The 26105-nt window shown below is 47.0% G+C and overlaps 1 protein-coding gene across 1 annotated transcript in view; it reads right to left on the reverse strand.

Annotated features, from left to right (window-relative positions):
* The window catches only part of usp43a (ubiquitin specific peptidase 43a), a 601867-nt gene that overhangs the window by 96161 nt on the left and 479601 nt on the right, over nt 1-26105 (reverse strand). The window contains exon 7 of the mRNA XM_072483264.1: nt 7196-7337. Coding sequence (XP_072339365.1) covers nt 7196-7337 — 142 coding nt within the window. The remainder of the gene's footprint in view (nt 1-7195; nt 7338-26105) is intronic.

A 26105-nucleotide genomic window follows, 5' to 3' on the forward strand; every position in this document is an offset into this window, starting at 1 on the left:
TCAGATGCCAGTCTTTTTTTAAAAACTTATCACTAGCTTTATTTACAGAATGCAGAGTTACATATGTTTGCCCTTCCCTGACCAACACCCAGGGCGCCAGCAGTCTTTCTTTGTACTCCTTTTTAATAAAACAATAATCAATAAATTACAACAAAATGACTGGGATGACAGCCCCTGGGTTGGGCTCTGTAACTAAAATAAAATGTCAAAAGGGAACTTAATCAATCAAACTAAAACGATGATGCACGCCAAGCCCCCGCGGTGCCCACAGGTCATGGAAGGCCTGGAGTGTACCAGTGGACACCACATGTTCCCTCTCCAAGGCCGAATGTAGCCGTGCTAGAGTGGCAGACAGCCGGGTTGGATAACTTGCCAATGGCTACCTTGGCCAGGCCCAGGAGCAGGCTTATGAGGAAGTCCTCCTCCCTCCGCCCCTGCAGATGGGTGACCAAAGATCAGGAGCATGAGTCTTTCTTTATATGTGCTTGAGATATTTAATCAATCAATGCCCTTCTCTTGATTATCCTTAAACTTGAGAAACAATTACCATGCCACTAACACTCCAGACACAAAACATTTGGCACCTTCAAGTAAATTAATCATGATTGGGAGTTTCTGATAATTCTTGTTTGGAAGACTATGAGGAATATCTCACATTTAACCTTTTATTTTTGGGTGCAGGCACACAAATAGACATGTGTTAAAGGTTTTGAATATATATATTTTTACTTTAAGAAGAAACTGACTATGACTACTGTTCTGCTGTATAGCGGACAGATGATTCTGTATAACTTTTAAAAGTCATTTTCAGTAATTTAAAATCAGGTCACTTGCAATTTGACACTGTTTAAAAATGCTTATTTTTTGTGATTAGCCCATTATCAGCTACATTCGTCAAATTGCAAGGTTATCACACTTAAATGTTTAAAAAATAACTCTGAAGCAAACATTTATTTAAGTATAAGTTTTAAAACACTGGTTTATGGCAATTTTTCTACATGGCAATATGTGAATAGATTTGAGCAGAAATGGCTTCTTGTCCTCGATTTCAGGTGATTTTTTAAAGAAGTTACTGAATTGATTCCTAATGAAGCTCATAACAGAAAGTTTTTATGATTAATACCTTTTGAACCTGATAATTATGAATGTACTGCCATTCAACCTCTATAGCCCAGAAAAGGAACAATTCAAACTGTGCAGTCCTATTTCTACATGTAGTAATTTTTTGTTTAATTTTGTATCTTTTTCCCTCTCTCTCGATCCATTATTTCTTTTATCTTTCTGCAGCTGATTTCCTCTAATTCACACTCCCTGTCGGTCATTCCATATTTATTTCTCGAGCCTTAAATTTCAATGGTTACCAACAACTTTCATTTATAGCAACATTAACATATGAAGCTATTGCCTGGTGTTTCGCAGGAGAATTATCAAACAAAATTTTGACACAGAGGGTGAGGCCTACCGGCTGTGTTACGCCCGAAAAGCAGCACGGCTGGTAGATACTGGGAGATCCCTCTTCTGGGATCTAACTGGCTTGCCAAGTCTAGCGAGATCCAACGCAGTCTTGCGGGACTCTGTGATGTGAATCTTGCCCATTATGAGTGGGATCACCTTTTGGCTAATCTGCATATTAGAGTGAGAAGCTAGTCTCACTCTCATATGCATTACCACGATCTACCCAAGGCATAGAATGTAATCCCCCTCGCCTTGGAGATCTCGGGCAAGCGCTATTCAGCACTGGCCCCCACAAATGGGGACCAGACAGAACGGCATTTGTGGGGGTCGCCCAGGGGATCGGAGGCTCCCAGGTACTTGTCCTGAGGGCCGGGTGGCACCGTAATGCCACTTGGGCACCTTGGCACAGCCACCTGGGTGCCAGCCTGGTACTGTCAAGGTGCCCAGGTGGTACTGGCAGGAGCACTGCCAGGGTGGCAGATTGGCATTTTCCCTGCGCTGCAGATCAGGCCCAAGGGTGCTCTGCAACATGGTGTGAGGGGCCTGATGACCCCTTTAATGGTGAGTTGGAGCTTCAGTGCAGAAAATGGGACTAAGTGCAGCCTTGTCCAGCCTTCCACGCTGAGGCCCGCAATCTACCCAAATAACAGTTCAGCCCATTCGTATCTGCTCTGCCATTCAACGAGATCATGACTAATGTGATAATCCTCAACTCCACTTTCCCACCTTATCCCCATACCCCTCGATTCCCTTAATAAGACCACAAGACATTGGAGCAGAGGGGCAGGAGGCAATGTAGGCCAGTAAGCATTGTGGTAGCGTGATGTTTCTCAGCCTTCTGAGCACCGGGAAACACCTGGCTAATCGCGCGTGCTACGGGACTGTCGCCATTTGGGTAGATTTCACCCAGAGCCACCAAGAAAATAGTACAACAGCTGACCAAAATCTTGGTTAAAGAGGTAGTTTTAAATAGCACCAACGAAAGGTGGAGAGGCAGGGAGATTTAGGGAAGGAACCCATAGTCTTGGCAGATGAAGGCAGGAACGCAAGTGGTGGAGTAATTAAAATTGGAGGATTGCAGAGATCTTGGAGGGCTGTAGGACTGAAGGAGGTAAGGAGAGATGTAAGCCCTGGAGGGGTTTGAAAGGAAGGATGATAACATGAAAAATCAAGGTGTTGTTTAACCAGAAGACTACATGACGTAGGAGCAGACATTGGCCATTCGGCCCATCGAGTCTGCTCCACCATTCAACAACATCATGACTAACGTGATAATCCTCAACTCCACTTTCCCACCTTATCCCCATAATTCTCGATTCCATTAATAAGACCACAAGACGTAGGAGCAGAGGGGCAGGAGGCAATGTAGGCCAGTAAGCAATGTGATCGGTGAGCGGGACCTGATGCATATTAGGAAGCAGGAGATATTCTGCTGGCCCCGTCATTTACTCAGTTCTCAGATGCTCCTCGCCACACTGCCATAAATACATATGTCCAGCAGTTATGATACTAACTATATTCTAGCTGAAGGGTATAGGACAACGACACACACTATGAGACATTGAGCTCCAGCAAGACCCAGCCCATTCTAATTCACTGCAATGTCAGACTACTGGTCCATGTTTTAACATTTTCATCCAGTTAGGCCTTCAAAATGAGTAGACCTTGTTAATCTTATTTCACAATTCCTTCTTAATAGCCCTATCAAACAAATGCTTTGGACAATAAACAAACGACAAAAAGTTGACAATGTAAGTATGAGAAAGTTGTAGTTTGGATATGAAGACAAAAAGGTACACATAAAAGATTAAAACTAAAATCATATAAAATAGTTGGTTCTTTCGGTTTTAAAGTGCAAGCTATTTTACTAATGAAATCTCATTTTTGCAATTAATTACGAAATCTAACGAAGATTCAGGTAAATTCTTGATGGTCAACTGTTTTGTGTGGGAAGAAAAAAAGTTTCCTAGATCATAACTGTTATCAGATGTGATATTCCACTGATGGGGCACGTGACACTGCATCTAACACTAGCACTTGAGATAACTTTCTTTCGGTGCAAGATAAATATCAAAATCCTTCAAGAGGACCAGTACCTTCTTGTGGTAGACTGCAGGTTTTTTTATACCTGATGTTTAATTAAAACAACTCGAGGGTACTTACAACAGTGACATCTGAATCTACATTTACCAAATCTACATCTGGAAGGCCAGAAAAATGAAGGGAAGAAAATGTTGGTGCATTTTAAGCATCAGCGACCTTTAAAATTCAGGATAGGTTGCAAAGTCTACAATGTTACATCATGCCAATTTGAAGAGAAAGAACCCGCTTTCTCAATTGATTTATTCAGGGATTTGAGAATAGATCAGCTGATGACAACGTTTGTGACAGAACATACCCAGAGCAACAATACAGTGTGATGATTAAATGTATCACAGTGGACTAAATAACAGAAGTGAATTGCAAGGTCTAGTCTGAACGCAGAATTCAAATATCAATCATTAGTTGCAGAATGCCACACTGTGCTGGTAGAGCCGCTTCAAGACGACATTGATCAGCATCTTAACCTCAGGGCATTCTCACTTGCTCGGAATTAGCAGGTAAAATATATTTTCTCTGCTGTCACAGTCAGTAATCAACGGTTTACAGCTACATCTAATGGCCTGACAGGTTTCTCAGGCAGTTTGCACTCTGGTGATGCTGAAAGTGGTCTGCGATAAAGACAGGTAAGGTCACCCTTGTGTGCACCCGCCCTGCAAGAACAGAGATGGTTTGTAAATCTGCTTTTTAAAAAAAAAAATGCGTTGCTTACTTTTAAAAGCTGGAAATTCCAGCAATGCCGCTGGATGGTTGTACAATTGGTGACAGGTGACTCGATTACTCTCACCCAATCTTTTAGTTGGGCTACTATTAAGTGACAATGGAGTCAGGTTGCAACTCCATTTGCAATCCAGCCAGTCCCATCTTGCCCGACATTCTTTTAGAGTGCCCAATTCATTTTTTCCAATTAAGGGGCAATTTAGCATGGCCAATCCACCTATCCTGCACATCTTTGGGTTGTGGGGGCGAAACCCACGCAAACATGGGAAGAATGTGCGAACTCCACACGGCCAGTGACCCAGAGCTGGGATTGAACCTGGGACCTCAGCGCCGTGAGGCAGCAGTGCTAACCACTGGGCCACCTTGCCCGACATTCTGACTCAGGCTGGCTGAGAGCTGGCGAAGGGGATAGATCCCAATGCCTCAGGGACTTGCGGTCTCGCTTTAATATCCAGATACGCCAAAAAGTGATCCCGCCCACAATGGGCGAGATTTACATTGCAACGTCTCGCGAGATCACGCTAGATCTCGCAAAGTGTTGCAAGCGGGGACAGATCTACGGGAGCGGGTCTCCCGGCTTCTATCGGCCACGCTGTGCCGAGAGCTGCTTTTTGGGCGCAGCATGGCCACTCGATATACTTACTGAATTCCCCTCACTTACCAAATGATACTAAGAAACACCACCCAAGTTTGACACATTAAAAAGTAATGTGCAATTTGCTCAAGAATTTCTCTCCATTAATATAATTCAACAGAAAACTGCTGGCAGCACATTTGTGTGTTTCTTAATAAATCACCCACTGGGGGTGATTTACAGCCCGTGCTCACTGTCGGAGAGAACGGCGGCGTGGGCGGGAAATACAGTGAGAATTGGGACATGCGATGCTCGCTGGCGAGATCACGTTTCCCATTTTTCCACGTCGCTCGCCGGTGGCATCATGAGGTTCACGCCCACAAAATGGGAGAAGCTCATTTTCATGGCTTCGCATACATTTCCACCTAATTACCCAGCCGCTCCGTCACATGATCCCCCTCATTGAATGTTCATACCTCACCAACACTGGTGAGGTTTACAACAGGTATTTGAAGATGTGACGTGAATAAGTCGAGGGGATCCTTTGCGGGGAGGGGAGGAAACGACACATGACACATGCCGCTTTGCCCCTTGGCACTGCCACGTTGACCAACCTGTGCCAAGGGGCAGTGTCAGGAGCAGGTTCTCTGCGGGGGCCTATGGGGAGGTTTTTTTTCATTATATGTGGTTTGGGGGGGGGGGGGGTAGCACCAAGGTAATTGAGGGGGGAACTTGCAGGTACGGGCTGGGGAGATGGAGCAGAGAGCAGGTGGTGAGTACAGGCACGCTGGTGATACATCGGCCGGGGTTGTTGGCCATGGATGGTGAGGGAGAGGGCCCGCGATAATTGTGCAAGGCAGGAGAACGAGAGAGTCCCCGATAAGTGTGCTGAGGGGGGGGGGGAGGAGAGCCCTCAATGATTGTGCAGGGATGGGGAGGGATAGTTTAATAAGGACATGGGGAGTCCACACCGAGTAAAAAGGTGTGTATTTTACAAACAATATCTATACACTTCCCGGTACACCCCTATCAGTTTCCTTCTTGGTCAGTGCATTACTGGCCAACCTTATATACACTGTGTAATTGGGATACCCTGTCCCTAAGGGGAAGCTCGCATTCTCCAAGGAGCATGGGGAAGACAAGCATTCCCATCCCGAAGCTCCTATGCAGGATATTACAGAGAGAGCACCTGATTATTATGTTTGGTGGGGGATGAGGGAGAAAGGGAGAGAGTCCCCGATGCCTCCGTGTTTGGGGTAGCGGGGGGATTCAACTTCAGCTCTGATCGGCGTGCCATTTAAAGATAGTGCCCTGATATCTGTGGAGCCGGCCCTGTTGCCTCTATCAGGCCCCGCCCCATCAGACTGACAGTCAAAACCACCTTCCGCTCAGTCTCTCTCTCTCTCTTCTCCCCCCCCCCCCCCCTCCCCCACCTGAAAATATGGACCAAAAACCCGGCTGTGCAGCTGGAGAGCAACACGCCGGATTTTAGTCGGAACCTGACACTCCGCAAAAATTATGGGAAAGTTCCACCCCCTGTGCCCCAGGCCCTGCCACTGGTGCCTGGCCTGAGGCACCGGCCAGGACCAGTAGACTCTTCGTAATTTATAATCTACACATTTGCAGTGTCCAATCGCCCTGTGGCAGATGCTTTGAAAATCGAATTTCAAGAATGGATAACAATAGTGAGAAACCATCAGTGTCTGCTGACCAGGTGGCACTGTGTGTCGGTGTTGCTTCGTGTCCATGCATCACTATGTGAAAGAACACCTCACCGTCTTCTCTGCTAGCAGATGGACGTGGAGACAAAATATTGACCTGACGTACGGCACGGAGGAGGGAAGCTGCGTATAATCAGCTCATTAACTGTCATTAATCTGGCCTCATTTTCAGGACACCTCTCCTATTGGGCCAGCTTTAAATGCAGCTTTCTTCAGTTTGGATCAGAAGTAATATACTCATGGCAATGTTGTTGTGGATTTAGCTGTCTAAAGATCAATGTGAACACAGGAAAAAAAAAAGACCTCACGCGTCCCACTTCCTTTAAAGGTGTCTAAAATCCATCAGATAGAAATTCAGTTGGTTTGCTCCGGACCTTGCTAAATTCGATCGTCAGCTCAGTGACGATAGCAGTTTAGAGTCATTCTCCAGGGCATGCCGGAGAGCTCGAAGGATTCATTTGGTTAAATATAGACAGGGTAAAATTCCTGTCATTGTTAATTTTAACAGAAAATGTTGGTGGAAATTTAAAGCAAATGAGCCCTACTTTTTAATTCCTGACTGCATTTTTTTTTTCCCCTGAGAGGAGCGAGCGCAGGAATTTCACTCCCAAGGTAGTTTAGTTACCTGACAGCTTGCTGCCCTGTTCCTGCCGAGTTGCAGATGAGAAGAAGCACTTTTCCAGTTGCACCATGTTGAACGAACTCGACTGGAGGAGCTTCAAAGCTTTCGGAAGCAGCCTTGAAAGATGACATGCTCTGGTAGCGCCCTGTTTTGCAACAAGACAAACAATTAAGATTCTGAATGTAAAATGCCGAATTTCGCTACATTTACCAAGAAGTACAAATAAAACAAAGCGAAGCACCAACTTTATTTTTTCCTACTTAAAAACAGCATACTCATTTTTGAAAGACATTTCAGACCTTTTTTCACAAGTTAGATATGGATAGGGAAGGCAATTTGGCTCCTCATAATCAATAACCCAGAAAGAATTGACACTGTCCATATTGACTGAGTTTCCCCATCAGTTAGTATCAAGTCCGCTCGTGTATTGAACATTCTTTGAGCAAAGAATTTCCCGTCACCAGCTTCAAACTCTGCCTTGTTACCAGCTTGAGCCGCTTTCTCCTCGTCTGTTCCCACTATTTAGAATATTCCAAATTACATTTTCCTCCCCCACTTGCTATCGTAGTGCAATTTTCTCATGTACGATTCCCGTCTTGTACATACAAAATCTTAGCAGAAGTAGGCCCTTGAGCCTGCTGCCCCATCCAATAAAATCATAGCTGATCTGTTTGTATTTCGAATTCCATATTCTCACCTACACCCGATAACCCTTGCCTGACAAGAATCTATCTACCTCCACCTTAAAAATATTTAATGACCCCAGTCCACCGCCTTCTGAGGCAGAGTCCTCTCAGGCAATTTGTTTTCCCCCTCATCCCTGCCTAAAAGTGTGACCCCGAATTTTAAAATGGTGCCCTCGAGTTCTGGACTCAACCACAAGAGGAAACATTCTCTCCGCGTCCATCTTGTCAAGACCATTCAGGATCTTATGTACTTCAATCAAATCACCCCTCACTCTCCTAAACTCCAGTGGAAACACGTCCAATCTTTCCTCATGAGACAACCCGCTCGTTCCAGGTATCAATTTATTAAACCTCCTCTGAACCGCCTCCAATGCAACATCCTTTCGTAAATAAAGAGACCCAAACCAATCCTGAACAGTGCACAATGATTCCAAAAGTCAGTGAGTTGGAAATGTTCAGTGACAATATTACAAAACAAAATTTATTGGCATCTGGTAACGTATGAGTCAATAAATGAAAGGCATAATGAATTTGTTGAAGGTTAATCATCTTTGACTAACTTGGTCAAAAATGGAGAGGATTGATGAAGGTAATGCAGTTGGCCATATGGGATTGGATTCTCCAAAAATAGGGCTATGTCCCCACCCCAGCGTCAAAACGCCGATGTTTCACTCTGGACTTTCCTTAAGTCCTGAGCGATTCTCCTACCTGCAGGGGGCTGGCAGGATCCCAGAGTGCTTCTCGGAGCTCTGGCTGCGGATACGGGGCCCCACAGTTCCGGTCGGGAGTCCGCGCATGCGCAAGGCGGCGTCCGCGCTGTGTGACATGGCGGACTCGCACCCTGAACCGTCATGCAGAGTGTAGGCCTCCCCCCCCACCCCGAGGTCTCACGCGCCCGCGGATCCTTGCCGCCCGATCGCTCCCTTGGCCATCCATAAGGCCCTGCCCCCCACCAGGGCGGCTGTGGGCTGAGTCCGCAGCCGCCACCCGAGGTTCCCGACGGCCGATACGCGGTTAGAACCGCGGCGTCGCGAACTCGGCCAGTTTCGTGTGGACAATCGCGCGGCGGGGGGGGTGGGGGCCTCTGTCAATGGCCCCCTACCCGCGCTGTATAGATTGCGTGCAAGGGATTCCCAAGCGATTTTCCGGCTTCAGCGGCGCCGGTCCATTTCCGGATAAATGGCCATTCTCCGGCCCGCGCCGAACGTGATTCCGTCACGGAGGCTCAGAGAATCCAGCCCATGGACTTTCAAAATATGTTAACAAAGTACCACATAATAGGTTTGTTCAGAAAATTTAAACTAATGGCATTAAATGCATTCCAGTAAGGATATCAAACTAATTATGAGACAGAAATCAGACAATAGAATCCCTACAGTGCAAAAGGAGGCTGTTTGGCCCATCGAGTCCAAACCGATCTTGTGAAAGAGCACGGTGCCCACGCCCTATCGCTGTAAACCCATGAATTGATAATAGCCAATCCACCTAACCTGCACATGTTTGGATTGTGGGAGGGAACTCGGAGCACCCGGAGGAAATCCATGCAGACACGGGAAGCACGTGCAAACTCCTCATAGGCAGTCACTCAAAGGCCGGAATCAAACCCAGGTCCCTGACGCTGTGAGGCAACAGTGCTCACCACGGTGTCCCTGGGAATGACTGTTCATCAGGCTGGAAGGAAGAATGCAGTGTTGTTCCTCAGGGGTCCTCAACATTAGGACCAATGCTCTTTATATATATTTAATGTACAGAAGTGAAAAGAGATATATTTTTGCAAAGGAATGAGGAGCATTATGATCTAAACAATACAATTTTAAAGGGGGTGCAAGAACAGATATGTATGCAATTTTGAGAAGGCCATTAAAAAATTGGATTCTTGCCATTTATTAATAACGGAATAGAGTACAAAAGCAAGGAAGCAATACTAATCCTTTATAAAACATTTGTTTGATCTCAGCTGGAGCACTGTATTGAAGTCTGGATTGGATTGGATTTGTTTATTGTCACGTGTACCGAGGTACAGTGAAAAGTATTTTTCTGCGAGCAGCTCAACAGATCATTAAGTACTTGGGAAGAAAAGGGAAGAAAAGAAAATACATAATAGGGCAACACAACATATACAATGTAACTACATAAGCACTGGCATCGGATGAAGTATACAGGGTGTAGTGTTAACGAGGTCAGTCCATAAGAGGGTCATTTAGGAGTCTGGTGACAGCGGAAGAAGCTGTTTTTGAGTCTGTTCGTGCGTGTTCTCAGACTTCTGTATCTCCTGCCCGATGGAAGAAGTTGGAAGAGTGAGTAAGCCGGGTGGGAGGGATCTTTGATTATGCTGCCCGCTTTCCCCAGGCAGCGGGAGGTGTAGATGGAGTCAATGGATGGGAGGCAGGTTTGTGTGATGGACTGGGCGGTATTCACGACTCTCTGAAGTTTCTTGCAGTCCTGGGCCGAGCAGTTGCCATCCCAGGATGTGATGCAGCCCGATAGTCTGGCCACAATACTTTCAGAAGGATGTCAATGCCTTGGAGAGGGCACAGGGTGATTTACTAGAATGGTGTCAGGGATGAGCGACTTCACCATCAAGTGGAGAGACTGGAGAAGCTGGGGTTGTTCTCTTTAAAGAGAAGGGGTAGTTGGATAGAGGACTTACACCAATAAAGTAGCCCATCGGGTCTGCTCTTCCATTTAATGAGATCATGACTGATCTGATATGATAATCCTCAACTCCACTTTCCTGCCTTATCCCCAAACTGATTAAAAATCTGTCTGCTTCAGCCTTGAACATAATTAACGACCCAACCTCTACAGTTCTCTGTGGTAAAGAATTCCACAGATTCACGACCCTCAGAGAAGAAATTCCTCCTCATCGCTGAGATTATGCCGTCTGATCCGAGACTCTCCCAGAAGGGGAAACATCCGCTCAGCATCTTCAAAATCAATGAATGGTTTTGAGACACAAATAAGGAGAAACAGTTTCCAGTGACAGTGGGGTTGGGAGCCAGAGGACACAGGACACAAAAGAAAAGGACGCAGAACAGGAAGATTGTGAGATTTAGAATGCGCTGGCTAAAAGGGTGGCGGAAGCAGATCCAATTGTAACATTCAAAGGAGAATTGGACAAATACGTGAGCAGTATAGCAGAATTAATGGGTAGCTTTACCAAAGAGCTAGTAACAGCCACAATGGACTTTACAGCCTCCTTCTGTCCTGTATTTTCTAGGACTCTGTAAGATGTATTAATAAGGGGATCAGGGGTTATGGGGAGAAGGCAGGAGAATGGGGATGAGGAATATCAGCCATGACTGAATGGCGGAGCAGACTCGATGGGCCGAGTGGCCTAATTCTGCCCCTATGTCTTATGGTCTTATGTCTCCTGTACAATCTAAAAATAAACTGTTTCTTCAATCTTCCTGATAACTCAGATAATTATTATAGAGATAAGCTTTATGGCTCCTTCTACATTATCTCCAGCATTTCAATGTCTCCATTGTTTCTCAGAGATCAGAGAGAGGGATATAGGCATTCAAAGGACAAATTGGTTAAGTTGATTACTGCTTCCTTCCCCTTCGATTCAACTGTATTCTATTGGCTGCCACCCGTTGCTGGAAGACATTGACCCAGGTCTTGTAGTCAGTGGTTAGACAGGGTGTGTAGGGGAAAGGTTGTGGAGGAAATAATTCCGAGCCGGGGCTGGGGGAATGTTTTGACACACCTGCTGATTTTAAAGGGCAGTATTCCTGGGCAGTTTATGCTGCTCAGAGCAGGCCTAAATAAAGTCCAAGTACAGGGCAATAAGCCCACGTTTTTGCACCGATAGTTCCTGTCAGCCAATCGGCATGCAGTCCCTCAGAACCAATCACGTGATCTGCAACCTCTGCATTTGAGCACAATGGGCTTGCTGGAAGATGTCACCGTGTTCACCTCTATTGGGACCAATCGATCTGGGCAATGAAGAACTGTTTATATTCACATGTTTTGGGGTAGTGAAAATTGGGAAGATTCTGGGTGGGAGTGTCCATGGCCTTCGCCAGAATAGTGGAGGAGGAGGTGGACCCGGGCCCTTTGGTGGCAATATTTGGGGTTTCAGAGAAGCCGGAGCTCCTGGAGAGGAGGAAGGCTGATGTTGTGGCCTTCGCCTCTCTGATTGCATGGCGGCGAATTTTGTTGGAGTGGCGGTTGGCATCGCCACGGGGTGGGTAGCGGCAAGGTTGGGTGACCTGTACGACTTCCTGCGGTTAGAGAAGATAAAGTATGAGTTAAGGGGCTCAGCAGGGGAGTTTGAGAAAGGTGGGGATGTTTGTGACCGTGTTTGAGGAGCTGTTCGTCGCAGGGGGTGGGTGATGGGGAGAGGGTGTGTGTGAAAGAAGGGGGAAAAATCTGTACAGACTGTATAGTTGATTGTTGGGAAGTATGTTTCACGGGGTGTTTACTTGCTGTAACCTGCTTTGATCCATGTTTGTAATAAAATATGTTTTTTTTAAAAAGAACACTTTTTCTTGAAGCTCTGATGTCTCTTTCAATTAATCCGTGACTATTTCAAGTCATTCCCCCACTTTCCTTTGTACGTGAAACATTAACACTAATCTGCAATAAATTTCATCTGATATTCAATCCACCGACATTTCTTGTTTCACTGTCTGCAGTCTTTAGGCTGTCCCCTTTGATTTCATTGCTCTCCTGGTTTGGCATTAATTTGAAACCTGACCAATAACATTGTCAGGGTTTCTGAAAAAGAGCCAAGTTGCGTATTTCCAGTGCTATTGTCAAACTATCAATAACATACATTTCTGGCATTGATTTTCAACTTACTCTGATCTGCTACATACTACCACAGCATTAAAATGTGATTGAGGTAGCTACTAACTGAAGCAATCTCATTCTAAGTGTAGACACAATGAACAGTATTTAATGGAGGGGGAGTTGGCGGGGGTGGTGTGGGAGCAGAGAGCTGTCGGCCAATCAGAAGCTGCCAGCTCAGGGGTGACTGGGAGGAGGGGTGTCTTCTGCCGATACAACACCGAGCTGAGACTAGGATCGCCACTGATCCAAGGTCACCGGGGTGCCGGGGGGGGGGGGGGGGGGGGGGGGGTGGATGGAGGGAATGGTTGCGGAGATCATGGGGTGGGAATCACAGAAAAGTGGAAGGAGGAAGGCGGCTCAGCATTAATTGCCCACTTCGGGGCCTCAATCGGTGACGAGATGGGAAAGCTATCCACGGGCCTTCCTGTCATAGTGAAGGCAGGAAAGGAAGCTTGATTAAATGACTCCCGCCACCAAACCTGGCACAAGGGAGGGCATCAAATAATGCCTGTAACACCTGCAGTGTGCAATGGTGCTCCAGAGTTTGTGATTGACATTAGAATCCTTGATCTCATTTGTTGGCTGCCTCCCAAATAAAGAACTGAATTAAATGTTTGTTCTTAATGACTCATTAGAAGTTCTGACTACTTAAGCAGAATCAATTATCTCCAGTGCTGTTGCCCAGAGTCTAATTTTTTTAAGTGACCTCAACAATCTCAGATCTGAATTAATCTAACTTCATCAATCAGAAGAAAGGCGCTCACTGCTCTTAAATCCAGGTCCAGGCTTCTGCAGGGCAAGGCCGCTCAGACAGTTGTGACTGTGTGCTCGTCAGGCCTCAACTTTTAAATGTTTCAATTAGCTTAACATCTTTATAGCTTTCGGTGACGGGTCATTTAATGTGGCAGGCATCATTCAGTCAGAAACCAAATGCTTACAGTTGATGCGACCATCAATTCACTCAAGGACTCGTGTCGGAGTAAAACAGTGGTTTTAATTAACTATCAACTTTGCCTGCTCTGCGACTGGTACATACTGAGGACAGTCCCACAGGCCAGCTACTCTTATACTCCTTCAAGGGGCGGAGCCATGGCTGAGCCCATACATGCTCCAACATCCTCCAACATCTCCGCCTGTGGGTGAAGCCATACAATGGCCCACAGATAAAACCCACAGGGTTAATAACATTGAACATAACTGGTGAATTAACTGTATTTACAACATAGAACATAACTAGTGAATTAACTGTATTTACATTCACCACATTCACCCCTGAAAAAAAATAAAGTCCGGCGGGGGGTGATGGGTCACTAGTTCAGCCGGTCCGGCGCCCGGATCGTATGCTGTGACCGCCGAAGCACTGGTGTTGCAGCGCTTCAGTGGCTGGGGAGTGCGTCCGGTGCAGCCCCAGGGGTGGACTCCGGGAGCGGCTCTTCCTGAGCTTCATTCCTGCGGACTGGTGTGCCGAGTGGAAGGGAGCGCGGAGCCAAATGGGCGCGGGGGCGCTGGGCATGGGAGAAAGAGCGGGGTACAGTGCGGGGGGTACTGTGGACATAGTGGTGGCGGAGCCTGCGGGCGCAAGGTCTCGGAGGGAGACGGTGTCCTGTCGACCATCGGGGTGCTCAACATATGCGTAGTGCGGGTTTGAGTGCAGGAGCTGGACCCTCTCTACCAGGGGATCGGTCTTATGGGTCCGAACGTGTTTCTGGAGGAGAACTGGGCCCGGTGTCATCAGCCAGGGTGGGAGCGAGGCCCCCGAGGTAGTCCCCCTAGGGAAAATAAACAAGCGGTCATGAGGAGTCTGGTTTGTGGGCGTGCAAAGGAGGGACCTAATAGCATGGAGCACATCGGGGAGGACTTCCTGCTAGTGGGAAACCGGGAGATTCCTGGACCGTAGGGTCAGTAGGACGGTCTTCCAGACCGTCGCATTCTTCCTTTCCACCTGTCCGTTTCCCTGGGGGTTGGAACTGGTAGTCCTGCTCGAGGCGATGCCTTTACTGAGCAGGTACTGACGCAGTTCGTCGCTCATGAACGACGAGCCCCGGTCACTGTGGACGTAGTTGGGGAAACCAAACAGGGTGAAGACACTATGCAGGACTCTGATAACAATGGGGGTGGTCATATCGGGGCACGGGATGGCAAACGGGAAAACTCATCAATAATATTGAGAAAGTAGGTATTGCGATTATTCGAGGGGAGGGGCCCTTTGAAATCGATACTGAGGCGTTCGCCTCTTGAGATTACATTGAAAATCGAGCCCTAAAAGGAGGGGGGGGCGCAGAGGTCTGGGAGCACGTACAGCTGGAAATTAGTGTACTCAGCGCCCTGCACCGCTAAGGTTACCGTAGTGAACCCTCGGATTTGTACCGAGTGCGACCCGGAGGCAAGGGAAATTGTTTAATGCGCCGGGAATATCACGAGCGAGCAGCGGCTTACCAGATCCGGGTGGATGAAACTCTCGGTGCTCCCCGAGTCGAACAGGCAAGGTGTCTCGTACCCGTTAACGCGGACGGCCATCACTGAGCTCTTGAGGTGCTTGGGTCGCGACTGGTCCAAGGTGACTGCGCTGAGTTGAGGGTAACCAGCGCGTGGTCGGCTGTGCTGGGGCGGCCCCCCAGTGACTGTCCAAGCAGGTCGTACGCGTCGAGCAGCGTAACAAATGGCGTCCAAGATGGCGGCCCCCGTTGATCAAGCGTGGTGGGCGTAGAGGAAGATGGCGTCCAATATGGCGGCCCCCATGGATCGCACGTGGCCGGCCGCGTGGGGGAGGATGGCCAAAATGGCAGCCCCCATGTGTCGCACGTGCTGTGCGGAGTCGGAGTTGGCAGGCACGCTGCCACATTGCGAGGTCTGCGGGCCTGAGAGTCGGTAGTCCGGGTCTGAGAGTTTGCGTGCTTAGGCTTGGCGAGGCAGACCTTGGCGAATTGCCCTTTTCGGTCGCAACTGTTGCAGTGCACGTTGCGGGCTGGGCAGTGCTGTCGAGGGTGTTGAGGCTGGCTGCAAAAATAACAAGGCAACCCCCCATGATGAGCGAGTGGGCGCGCAGCACAGGCCTGGGGTAGTCTCTGGTCGGGAGCCCACGAGGGGATCGAGTGTTCGGCCGGAAATGCAGTGAGGCTCTGGAAAGTGACCTCCAGTGAAGTCGCCAGTTTCACCGTCTCGTCCAGGTCCTGGGCCCCTTTCTCGAGCAGTCGCTGCCGCGCGTAATTTTATCTGACCCCCGCAACGTAGACGTCTTGGACGGCGAGCTCCATGTGCTGAGTGGCCGTAACGGCCTGATAGTTGCAGTTGCGCGCGAGGGCTTTAAGGTCTCGCAGATAGTCGTCGAGTGATTCCCCGGGGCACCGGCGCCGAGTAGTGAGAATATGTCGCGCATAGACCTCGTTCACAGGCCGCACGTAGATGCGCTCGAGGATTGCGAGAGCGGCGGTATATGAGGTGGCCTCTTCGAGTTGCACAGAAATGCGGTGGACTCACCCGTGCGTGGAGGAGACTCAATTTTTGTTCGTCCGTGATGGATGGCGTCAACGACGCGGCAAACGTAGGCCTTGAAACACCGCAGCCAGTGTGAAAACATTTCCTTCGCCCCCACGGCCTATGGTTCGAGCTCCAGTCTGCCAGGTTTGAGAGCTGACTCCATAATCATTTTTGTTCAGATAGTTAATTAAATTGATGCGACCATCAATTCACTCAAGGACTCGTGTCGGAGTAAAACAGTGGTTTTAATTAAATATCAACTTTGCCTGCCTGCGACTGGTACATACGGAGGACTGTCCCACAGGCCAGCTACTCTTATACTCCTTCAAAGGGGCGGAGCCATGGGCTGAGCCCGTACATGCTCCAGCATCCTCCAACATCTGCCCCTGTGCGTGAAGCCATACAATGGCCCACAGATAAAACCCACAGGGTTAATAACATAGAACATAACTGGTGAATTAACTGTATTTACATTCACCACAACAGTAAAGGAGGAAACCATTCGCTCCCTCAGGTCCATGCTACCTCAAGATAAGAGCAAACCAGCCAGTGAATAGAAAAACCTCAAAAACGTACAGCAGTTAAAATGGTGCTTAAATAAAGCTGCATGTTTTGAAATTACAAAAAACAGATGCTAAAAGAACGCTTAAGCAATAATCTTGGGTTATTTATTTTCTAGAATGTGCAGGTTTAAGTAAAATTAAAGCAGCACAACATATAATTTTGGGCAATTTGTTGACTATAAAATCTATCAGTTTGGCATTTAGTCCTAACATGCATTAAAATAAAGTATAGTCTCTAGAAATGCACTCTACTATACATGACAAACTTCCTCAAGAGTACAGTTTGGCTTACTTTCATTCACTATACTTTCAGAGCACTTTATTAAATGCTAGAGAACAATATCATTTAAAGATGCAGACTTCATCTTTATTTTTGACTCTGTATTATCATGATCCTTTATTTCTTTGTAGGTAACTTATACTTTAAAGTACAGGACAGATTACACCTCTCTTTAGCTCAGCCGAAGAAAACACACTTAATAATAATAATCTTTATTAGTGTCACAAATAGGCTTACATTAACACTGCAATGAAGTTAAAAACTCCCCTTGTCGCCACACTACGGCGCCTGTTCGGTTACACCGAGGGAGAATTCGGAATGTCCAATTCACCTAACAAGCATGTCTTTTGGGACTTGTAGGAGGAACCCGGAGGAAACCCACACCGCCATGGTGTCGCCAGTTAAAATGGCTAACTCCCGATTTAGAATGGCTAACTCCCGATTTAAAATGGCGAACGGCAAAGGCTGATGGGAAAGTCAGCCAACAGGACACAAACAAGCAGCTGCGGGTTGAGTGTGTATTTACCTCTGGAAAGGCCAGACAATATCGATACCGGCAACCATCAGCATAACAAAACACCAGCTATCTGCATACTAATGAGCAATCCCCGGGAACAATGAGCAACATTTAGATACATAAAGCCAACCCAGACTCGTCGGCGCCAGTAGAAGCCTACACAAAGGGAGGTGAACGACCACCTCAAGACCGCCATCGATCAAGGAATCGTTCCAGCATTGGAGAAAAATCAAACCAAGTGATTGGGACAAAGTCCAATCACTTGGAACCAGGTACAGGGTCCGCCCCGAAAGGCGGGAAACCCCTGGGGACTCTAAGAATAGAGGCCAAGTTCAAATCGGCCCTCTGCTTCTCTTCTTGACCAGGTCACTCAGCAACGCGAACCAACCCTTGACAGTGACCGGTCCAGCCATCGCTGAAATCCAGTAAATCTTACTTCAACGCTCGCTACGAGATAGGCGCTCCTAGCTACCAATCTGTACCAACTTCGAATCCCGCAGGCTCAGAACCCGAACGAAAGGCCATTCGTTTCCCTGACCTGGTGGGCCAGTTCCGAGTTAAGTATTGGCCTGTTAGTCGTAGATGTAGCTTAGACGTAGAATGGATGCATGAGTAGTGATTACTGTGCATAATAAATGTGCTTTGATTTAAATCTTACTAAGCGGTGTATTGGATTATTGATCATTACTCGGACTTGAACCTCGTGGCGGTATCATAAAGATACCTGGCGACTCAAGAGCAAAGGTGATAAAACAGAGCAATTAAACTAAGGCAAAAGTTAGCAACAATGGGGAGTATGTGCAGACTCCACAGAGACACTGACCCAAGCCAGGAATCGAATTTGGGTCCCTGGCGCTGTGAAGCAATAGTGCTAACCAGTGTGTTACTGTCGCAGGCATACGTTACACTGTCCTTCAAGTGGACATTGCAATCTTCCAAAATCAGGCCAAAGTGATTCTTAGTCCTCCTGGGTCTACTTATGTTCTTTTAATTTCTCAGTCTGGTAACTGCCCCAAAACTATTCAATACAATGAGAGTATTCCTGGAGATGCTACCTCTAGTGCATGTTAGGCAAATCTTCAAACCTCGTTTGAACTCTTCAACGAATTTGGCCTTTTCAATCCATGCACGAGCTTGTACCCGCAGCCCGGCAAGGTGGACCATAGAGACTTTTGACCTCTTGCTTCTCTCTCCCTCCCAGACACTGGCAGACCACTTATTTCTGATATTCAGTGATGTTTTATCACCTGTAATCAGATCTTTACAATCGCTCCCTCTGCACCCTTGCCCATGACAACGGGAATCACATGGGCCAAGTATTCACGGGTGAAATGCTGTTTAGCTATTCTTGAGACCCCAAATCTATCCTACCCTGGAATCAAATGGATAGTTCAAAGTACACAGCTTTACTTCCTGACATTTGAAACTTCCTTGGAACTTGAAAGCTCACAGTCTGTCCAATGTCATCACACTGCCTCTGCCACTACCTGCACGTGTGAATACCTTGCACTTTATTCCTAGTAAAACAATCCAGGCCTTCCTTTAATCTTTTACAGAGTCATCGCCCAGACCTGTTGTTAGGTACACTTCAGCAGAGGTCACAAGACACCCTTCGTTTTGCCCTAAACAGTTTCAAAACAAAACAATCTTTTGAATTTCATAATTGTAACTGCATATGCGAGAACATGTAAAATAAATATCTTTATTCTTGGTGCTAAAGGTAGCCATTGTTAAAATAAAATGGCAGCCAAGATATTCACATTCATCCATTCCCTCAATCATGTGCAATAACATCTTGTTTCCCTCCAAATTTGCTTTATAAATCCATATACTCGAGAAAACAGTGATGAATATGAAAGAGAAAAAAACATTGTTCTTTTTAAGAAATCTTACAATTCTTATCACTAGTTCCATTTGTATAGCCCCATCAATATGGAAAAACATCGCAAGACATTTCAGTGGGGTAAGGGAATGTAAGAAGGGACCAAGACAAAATATGGATCAGGACGGATGACCTAAAGATCCCACGGAACTATTTTGAGGAAGAACAGGGGAGTTATCCGTGTTGTCCTGGTCAATATTTAAACCTCAATCATAATAATAATAATCACTTATGGTCACAAGTAGGCTTCAATGAAGCTGTGAAAAGCCCCTAGTCGCCACATTCCGCCGCCTGTCCGGGGAGGCCGGTACGGGAATTGAACCCGCGCTGCTGGCATTGTTCTGCATTACAAACCAGCTGTTTAGCCCACTGTGCTACACCAGCCCCTTGGTTTCATACTCCCGATTGTCTTCAAGCAGCTTGCCGCAGTGGTATTGTCGATAGACTAGTAAACCAGAGACCCAGAGTAATACTCTAGGAATCCTGGTTCAAATCCCGCCGTGGCGGAGGATGAAATTTGAATTCAGCAAAAATCTGGAATTAAAAGTCTAATGATGACCATGAAACCATTGTCGATTGTCGTAAAAACCCATCTGGTTTACTGATGTCACTTAGGGAAGGAAATCTATCACCCTGATCTGGTCAGGCATGTGACTCCAGATCCACAGCAATGTGGTTGACTCTTAACGGTCCCTTCAAGGGCAATTAGGGATGGACAATAAATGCTGGCACAGCCTGCAATGCCCACGTCCCATGGACAAATTTAAAAAAAATATGTTGGATGAGGGCAGGTTAGAAAACGGTACTTGACTATCCCCATGATAGAATAGTTGCTGAACTCACTGGCAAAGGATTCTGACTTTGGGGCACAGTGTAAAATGCGTGATAGTAAACGTGGTTTTATCCATTGCCGATATCACTCATTTTACACTATTGCAAAAAGTTATATACCCACGATTAATGACACCAAATAATGGTCAGTTGGGGAAGGCATCGCACAGGTACCTACAAAAATGGCAGAGAGGGATCCTAAACCATTGAAGAGCCTCGTTGGGGATGGTTGGCAGCAGAGCATATTTTTATGAAATGACCAGGTTAATATGACACCACCTAAACCAGTCGGTACACACGATGTGCGAAAGAATTATAAATAAAGGATGGCATCTCATTATTGAGGAAGGAGTTGAGCTAAAAAGATAAATTTAATCACAAGTGTATCACCGGCAGTTTGTTGATCAAAAAACAGGATTCCATGATTGAAAATGAGAATGGAAAGGACTCTTCATTATTTTATTTTTTTTTAAAAGAAAAATCAATTGTATCCATCCCTTAAAATGAATGATATAAATCTTACGATGTTTCGATTGACTGAAAAATGTGATTGCTTTCCAAACACATTTTGAATTTAGTTACCTACTGTTCAGAACATTGCTTCCTGCTAAATTACAATACCAGAACAATGGTTGTGTCCCTGCTTTTATTCATTGATGTGTAGGCTTGTCTATGCATGCATTAAGCACGTAGTTATATATTTTTTACATTTACAGTCAGCAAGAGAAAGTTATGAAGATTGATTCAAGCTGGAAATAACCTGAGCCTCCAGTTATGCAGGATTCTAACTTTATCTTTCATGGAGTGATAGGATGTACTTTGCATAACAACTTGTATTCATGTAGCACCTTCAACTAATAAAACTTCCCAAGGCGCTTCACAGGGCACTTGTAGGACAAAATATGGTGCCAAGTCACATCAGGAGATATTATGGCAAATGACCAAAAGTTTGGTAAACTCAGTTTTAAGGAATATCTTAAAGGGAGAAAGCAAGGTATGAGGGATGGATGCAGGGAGGGATTTCAGAGCTTAGAGCCCAGGTCACTGGAGGTGCAGCCACTAATGGTGGAACGATTTAAAACTCAAATGGTCAGAATGAGAGGCACCCATAATTTTATTAACATTGAAATATTCGAAGACTCAGGTATGGAAATGAATCAACAAATCTCCGAATTGGCGTCATGCTCAAAGTCACATTTTCCTTACATCCGCCATTTCTGTACAGTGTCCAAACATTGAATAGATCTTTCGGATCATGGCCATCTTCCTGGAAGCTCTCCTACTACATCAGTAGTGCCCTATTCCTCTCAATCGTTCATTTCAGCAGATCTATTAAGATGAAGGCTGAACACATTTGGAAGGTACTGCAGTGGCCAGTTTGCCAGAATTGCATATTTCCACCCTCACGGCAGCCATGGGTTCCAAACCCCATCAACCACAATTGTTTTGTGAAAACTACCCGCTAAACAAAACTTGGTTCTTCCGTTAGCATCTGCTGTGTCGCTCAATTCCCAAGAAAATTTGAAAAGCAATTGGACTGCACGTCTTCCAGAGGCTAACACTGTTTTCACAGAGCAGTCCTGCAGATTGAAATGTACCGTCATTTCGAGGTGCCCCGAGAGAACAAGAGCAATTTGTAACAAACAGCAAGTGTTTGTTTCATTGGAGCAAGTGGACCTTCAGCTTTCAGATCACTGATCTATATTCTGTTGAATACAGTTACGGTCTGACCGCTGAATGACTCCTGTATTAACATCAGCACGGCCGATTCTTTTGTGCTCAATTAGGAACGGATGACGGGGGGGGGCGACACAATGACACAGTAGTTAGCACTGCTGCCTCACGGCGCCGAGGTCTCCGGTGCGATCCCAGCTCTGGGTCACTGTCTGTTGTGGAGTTTGCACATTCTCCCCGTGTCTGCGTGGGTCTCACCCCCACAAGGTGTGCAGGGTAGGAGAATTGGCGATGCTTAAATGAGTGGGATAACATTAGTTGACTGCAAATTAGTGCATAACGTGCTGATTGTGCTGTTCTGATCTCTTCATGGGCAGCACGGTAGCATAGTGGTTAGCACACTTGCTTCACAGCTCCAGGGTCGCAGGTTCGATTTTGGCTTGGGTCAATATTCATGCGGAGTCTGCACGTTCTCTCCGTGTCTGCATGGGTTTCCTCCGGGTGCTCCGGTTTCCTCCCACAGTCTAAAGATGTGCAGGTTAGGTGGATTGGCCATGATAAATTGTCCTTCGTGTCCAAAAAGGTTAGATGGGGTTAGTAGGGTTATGGGGATAGGGTGGAAGGCTTAAGTGGGGTGCTCTTTCCAAAGGCCGGTGCAGACTTGATGGGCCGAATGGCCTCCTCCTGCACTGTAAATTCTATGACAGACAGAAAACATAATTCTGACACACCACATATTGCATCCTAAAACCAGAAATTAAATTTATTACATGAAATAGTTTTACAATAAATAAAATGAGTGCAACTGAACAATATCGAACTTGCAGACCATATATTTCCTATTGGGAATAACAAAGCATTTGCAGCCTTGGGGTGTTTTTCATTGAATTTAAGAACTGTCACAGGGCGGCACGTGTTGCAGTGGTCAGCACTAGGACTGCTGTGCTGAGGACCCGGTATTCGAATGCCGGCCCTGGGTCACTGTCCGTGTGGAGTTTGCACATTCTGCCCGTGTTTGCGTGGGTTTCACTCCCACAATCCAACGTTGTGCAGGTTAGGTGGATTGGCCATACTAAATTGCCCCTTAATTGGAAAAAAGAAATAATTGGGTACACTCAATTTACTTTTTTTTTTAAAAGAACTGACGCTTTTGGTAATTTTTTTACCTCTCTGTCATCGAGCTCTGTCTCATTCCCGCAACACAGAAATACTGAGCAAACAAAACATTGAAGAACTGCTGCCTCAAAGCAGTGCACCAACTCCGCCAGACACAGGTGCCTTCTACGAATACGGACAAAAAGCTAGCCACCTGGTCGCAGAAGACCAGGCGGGCTTTGTCGAGGATAGACCGCTAACAGCGGCCATCAGGTGCCTGCTGACCATGATAATGACCCCATCCGGGGCAGAACACCAGAGGCGATTGTCTCACTGGATGCAGAAAAGGCCTTCTACAGAGTGAAGTGGAAATACCTCATTGAAGTACGACAGCGGTTTGGGCAGGGGACAGAGTTCACCTCCTGGGTGAAATACCTGTTCAATGCCCCCCTGGTAAGCATGCGGACCGACACCACCAGCTCTGAATATTTCCAGCTGCAAGGAGGCACAAGGCAGGGATGCCTGCTGTATCTGCTCCTATTCGTCCTGGCAATTGAGCCACTGGCAATTGTCTGCAGAACATCAAAAAATTGGAATGAAATCCAGAGAGGGGACAGAGGGCACAGTGTCTCACTCTATACAGATGACCTGTTCCTCTACATTTCGGACCCGCAAAGCAGCATGGAAGCGATCATGAAGCTCCTGAAAGAGTTTGGAGCCTTAATTCACAGCGCTAGGGGCCCAGGTTCGATTCCCAGCTTGGGTCACTGTCTGAGCGGAGTCTGCACGCTCTCCCCATGTCTGCGTGGGTTTCCTCCGGGTGCTCCGGTTTCCTCCCACAAGTCCCGAAAGACGTGCTTGTTAGGTGAATTGGACATTCTGAATTCTCCCTCTGTGTACCCGAACAGGTGCCGGAGTGTGGCGACTAGGGGCTTTTCACAGTAACTTCATTGCAGTAGTTCCTACTGTAAGCCTACTTTTGGCAATAATAAAAATTATTACTGTGAAGTATTACCCAAAATGAACGTGCCCAGGTTCCTCCCTGTTCAGAAACATACCGATCCACATCCCAAGGTCTTCTTTAACATAGTCGGCAAAATGATCATGGCGTTTGTGTGGGGGGTGAAAAATCCAAGGATCCCCAAAAAGGAGCCAAACCCGAAAGTAGCAATTTCAGAGATACCAAAGAAAAACAAGCATGGGGGACTGACCTTCCCAAATCTACAATACTACCACTGGGCAGCCACAGCAGAAAGAGTGAGGGGATGGGTGAAGGAACCAGAAACAGACTGGGCGAGGATGGAGGAGCACTCCTGCACAGGTACGTCTCTCCAAGCCCTCACCGCACCGACACTGCCATCCCTGCCAGCCAAACACTCAACGGGTCCAGTGGTGGTAGCCACACTCCAAACCTAGAACCAAATGGGACAGCACTTCAGCCTGACCAAAATGTCCACTATGGTCTACATCTGCTGCAACCACAGGTTTGCGTCAGCCACGATGGACGGCATTATTAAGAGTTGGAGACAGAGGGTGGGGTGGGGGAGGACGCTGACAGTTGGGGACTTCTACACGGAGGACAGACTAGCGACGTTAGAGGAACTGACAGATAGACTACAACTACCCAATGAGAACGAATAGCGACACCTACAGGTAAAAACATCCCCCGCAAGGAGATGACATTATACTCACGGACACAGAGACATTCAATGCTCGAGGAACTGTTGGAGGCAGGCAATCTGGATTGGGGGAAACTGTGGGGACTTGGACGGACGACTGCTAGAAGGGGCACGCTCTCCACTGGACAAGACATGGGAAAAATGGGAGGAATAACTAGGGATTGAAAAGGGCGGGGGGCACTGAAGCGAAGCACTGAATAGGGCCAACTCCATCTCCACTCTGACCCACAGTCCTCTTGGGATTCTGAACACATCTGTTAAATCAAGGGCGCGATCTAACCAAATTGGAACAGAGACCCATGATGAGTGTGGTGAGCTTGCAGAGCTATCTACCAGGACCCTGTCCCGCTCTCTGGAATGCCCCTCCGAGGCTGCACTTAGTCCCATTTCCTGCAATGCGGAGTTCCGCTCGCCGCCCCCCCCCCCCCCGACACAAACTCTGAACCCCCCCCCAAAGTCCCAACTCACCTATAAGTGGGCCCTTGGGGGGTGGGCCCATGCGCGTGGCACCACTGGGCCTGATCCCCCCGCTGCAGGAAAATACCAACCTGACATCTTGGCGCTGCCAGCCTGGCACCCTAGCAGTACCCCTGTCAGCTGGCAGTGTCGCATGGGTACCTTGGCAGTGCCAGGCTGGCACCCAAGTGGCAGTGCCAGGGTGCCAGGCTGTCAGTGCGGAGGTGCCAGAGTGGCACCAGTATCAGGGTCCCACCCAGCTCAGAGGGCAATCATCTGGGTGCCTCTGATCCCTCGGGAGACCCGCACGAGGTATAGTGAGATAGAAAGAATGAGAAAGTGGGAACTAAATGCAGAGACAATTACAGAAAAACGCATACATGCTTTTTATATTTTGCCTATGAGCAAAGTCATGCATGATCAACTAGTCTTATTAAATACCTATGAATAAAACAACAGCCTTGCTGTTTATTTGGCTTTCCGTGCTACTTCCATCAGTAAAATCTATCACTCCCACTAAGCACCTTAAAAGGACTTTAAAAAACTAGAGAATTAATTCAACCAATTTAAAATTTGGTCACTTGAAAATATTGGATCTTGTTTTCACAACAGTAAACCAGGGAGTTTAAATACATCCCGAAGGAACTACGGTGCATTATCAATCCTGCAATCCACATTGGCCGAATGACTGTGTGGAGGTTATGGGAAACCTCCGAATAACCTTCGGGGGGGCAACTGTGCGAATTCAAACCCCAAGAGATATCTAAGAGATGTTGACGAGTTAGTTGCCCATATTTCCCCATATTGTAACAGGGGCTACATTTTTAAAATATTTCCTTTTTGGGAAGCATTTTGGGATCATGAAAGACACAGGGCAAGGTTCAACATTGCGCCGCCCCCCCCCCCCCCCCCCGCTATGCTTTCCAGCAACAGAGGCGGCCCTCCATTGGTCAGCGGCGGGATCTTCTTGTCC

Source organism: Scyliorhinus torazame, chromosome 18, assembly GCF_047496885.1.
Source record: "Scyliorhinus torazame isolate Kashiwa2021f chromosome 18, sScyTor2.1, whole genome shotgun sequence".
NCBI lineage: Eukaryota > Metazoa > Chordata > Chondrichthyes > Carcharhiniformes > Scyliorhinidae > Scyliorhinus > Scyliorhinus torazame.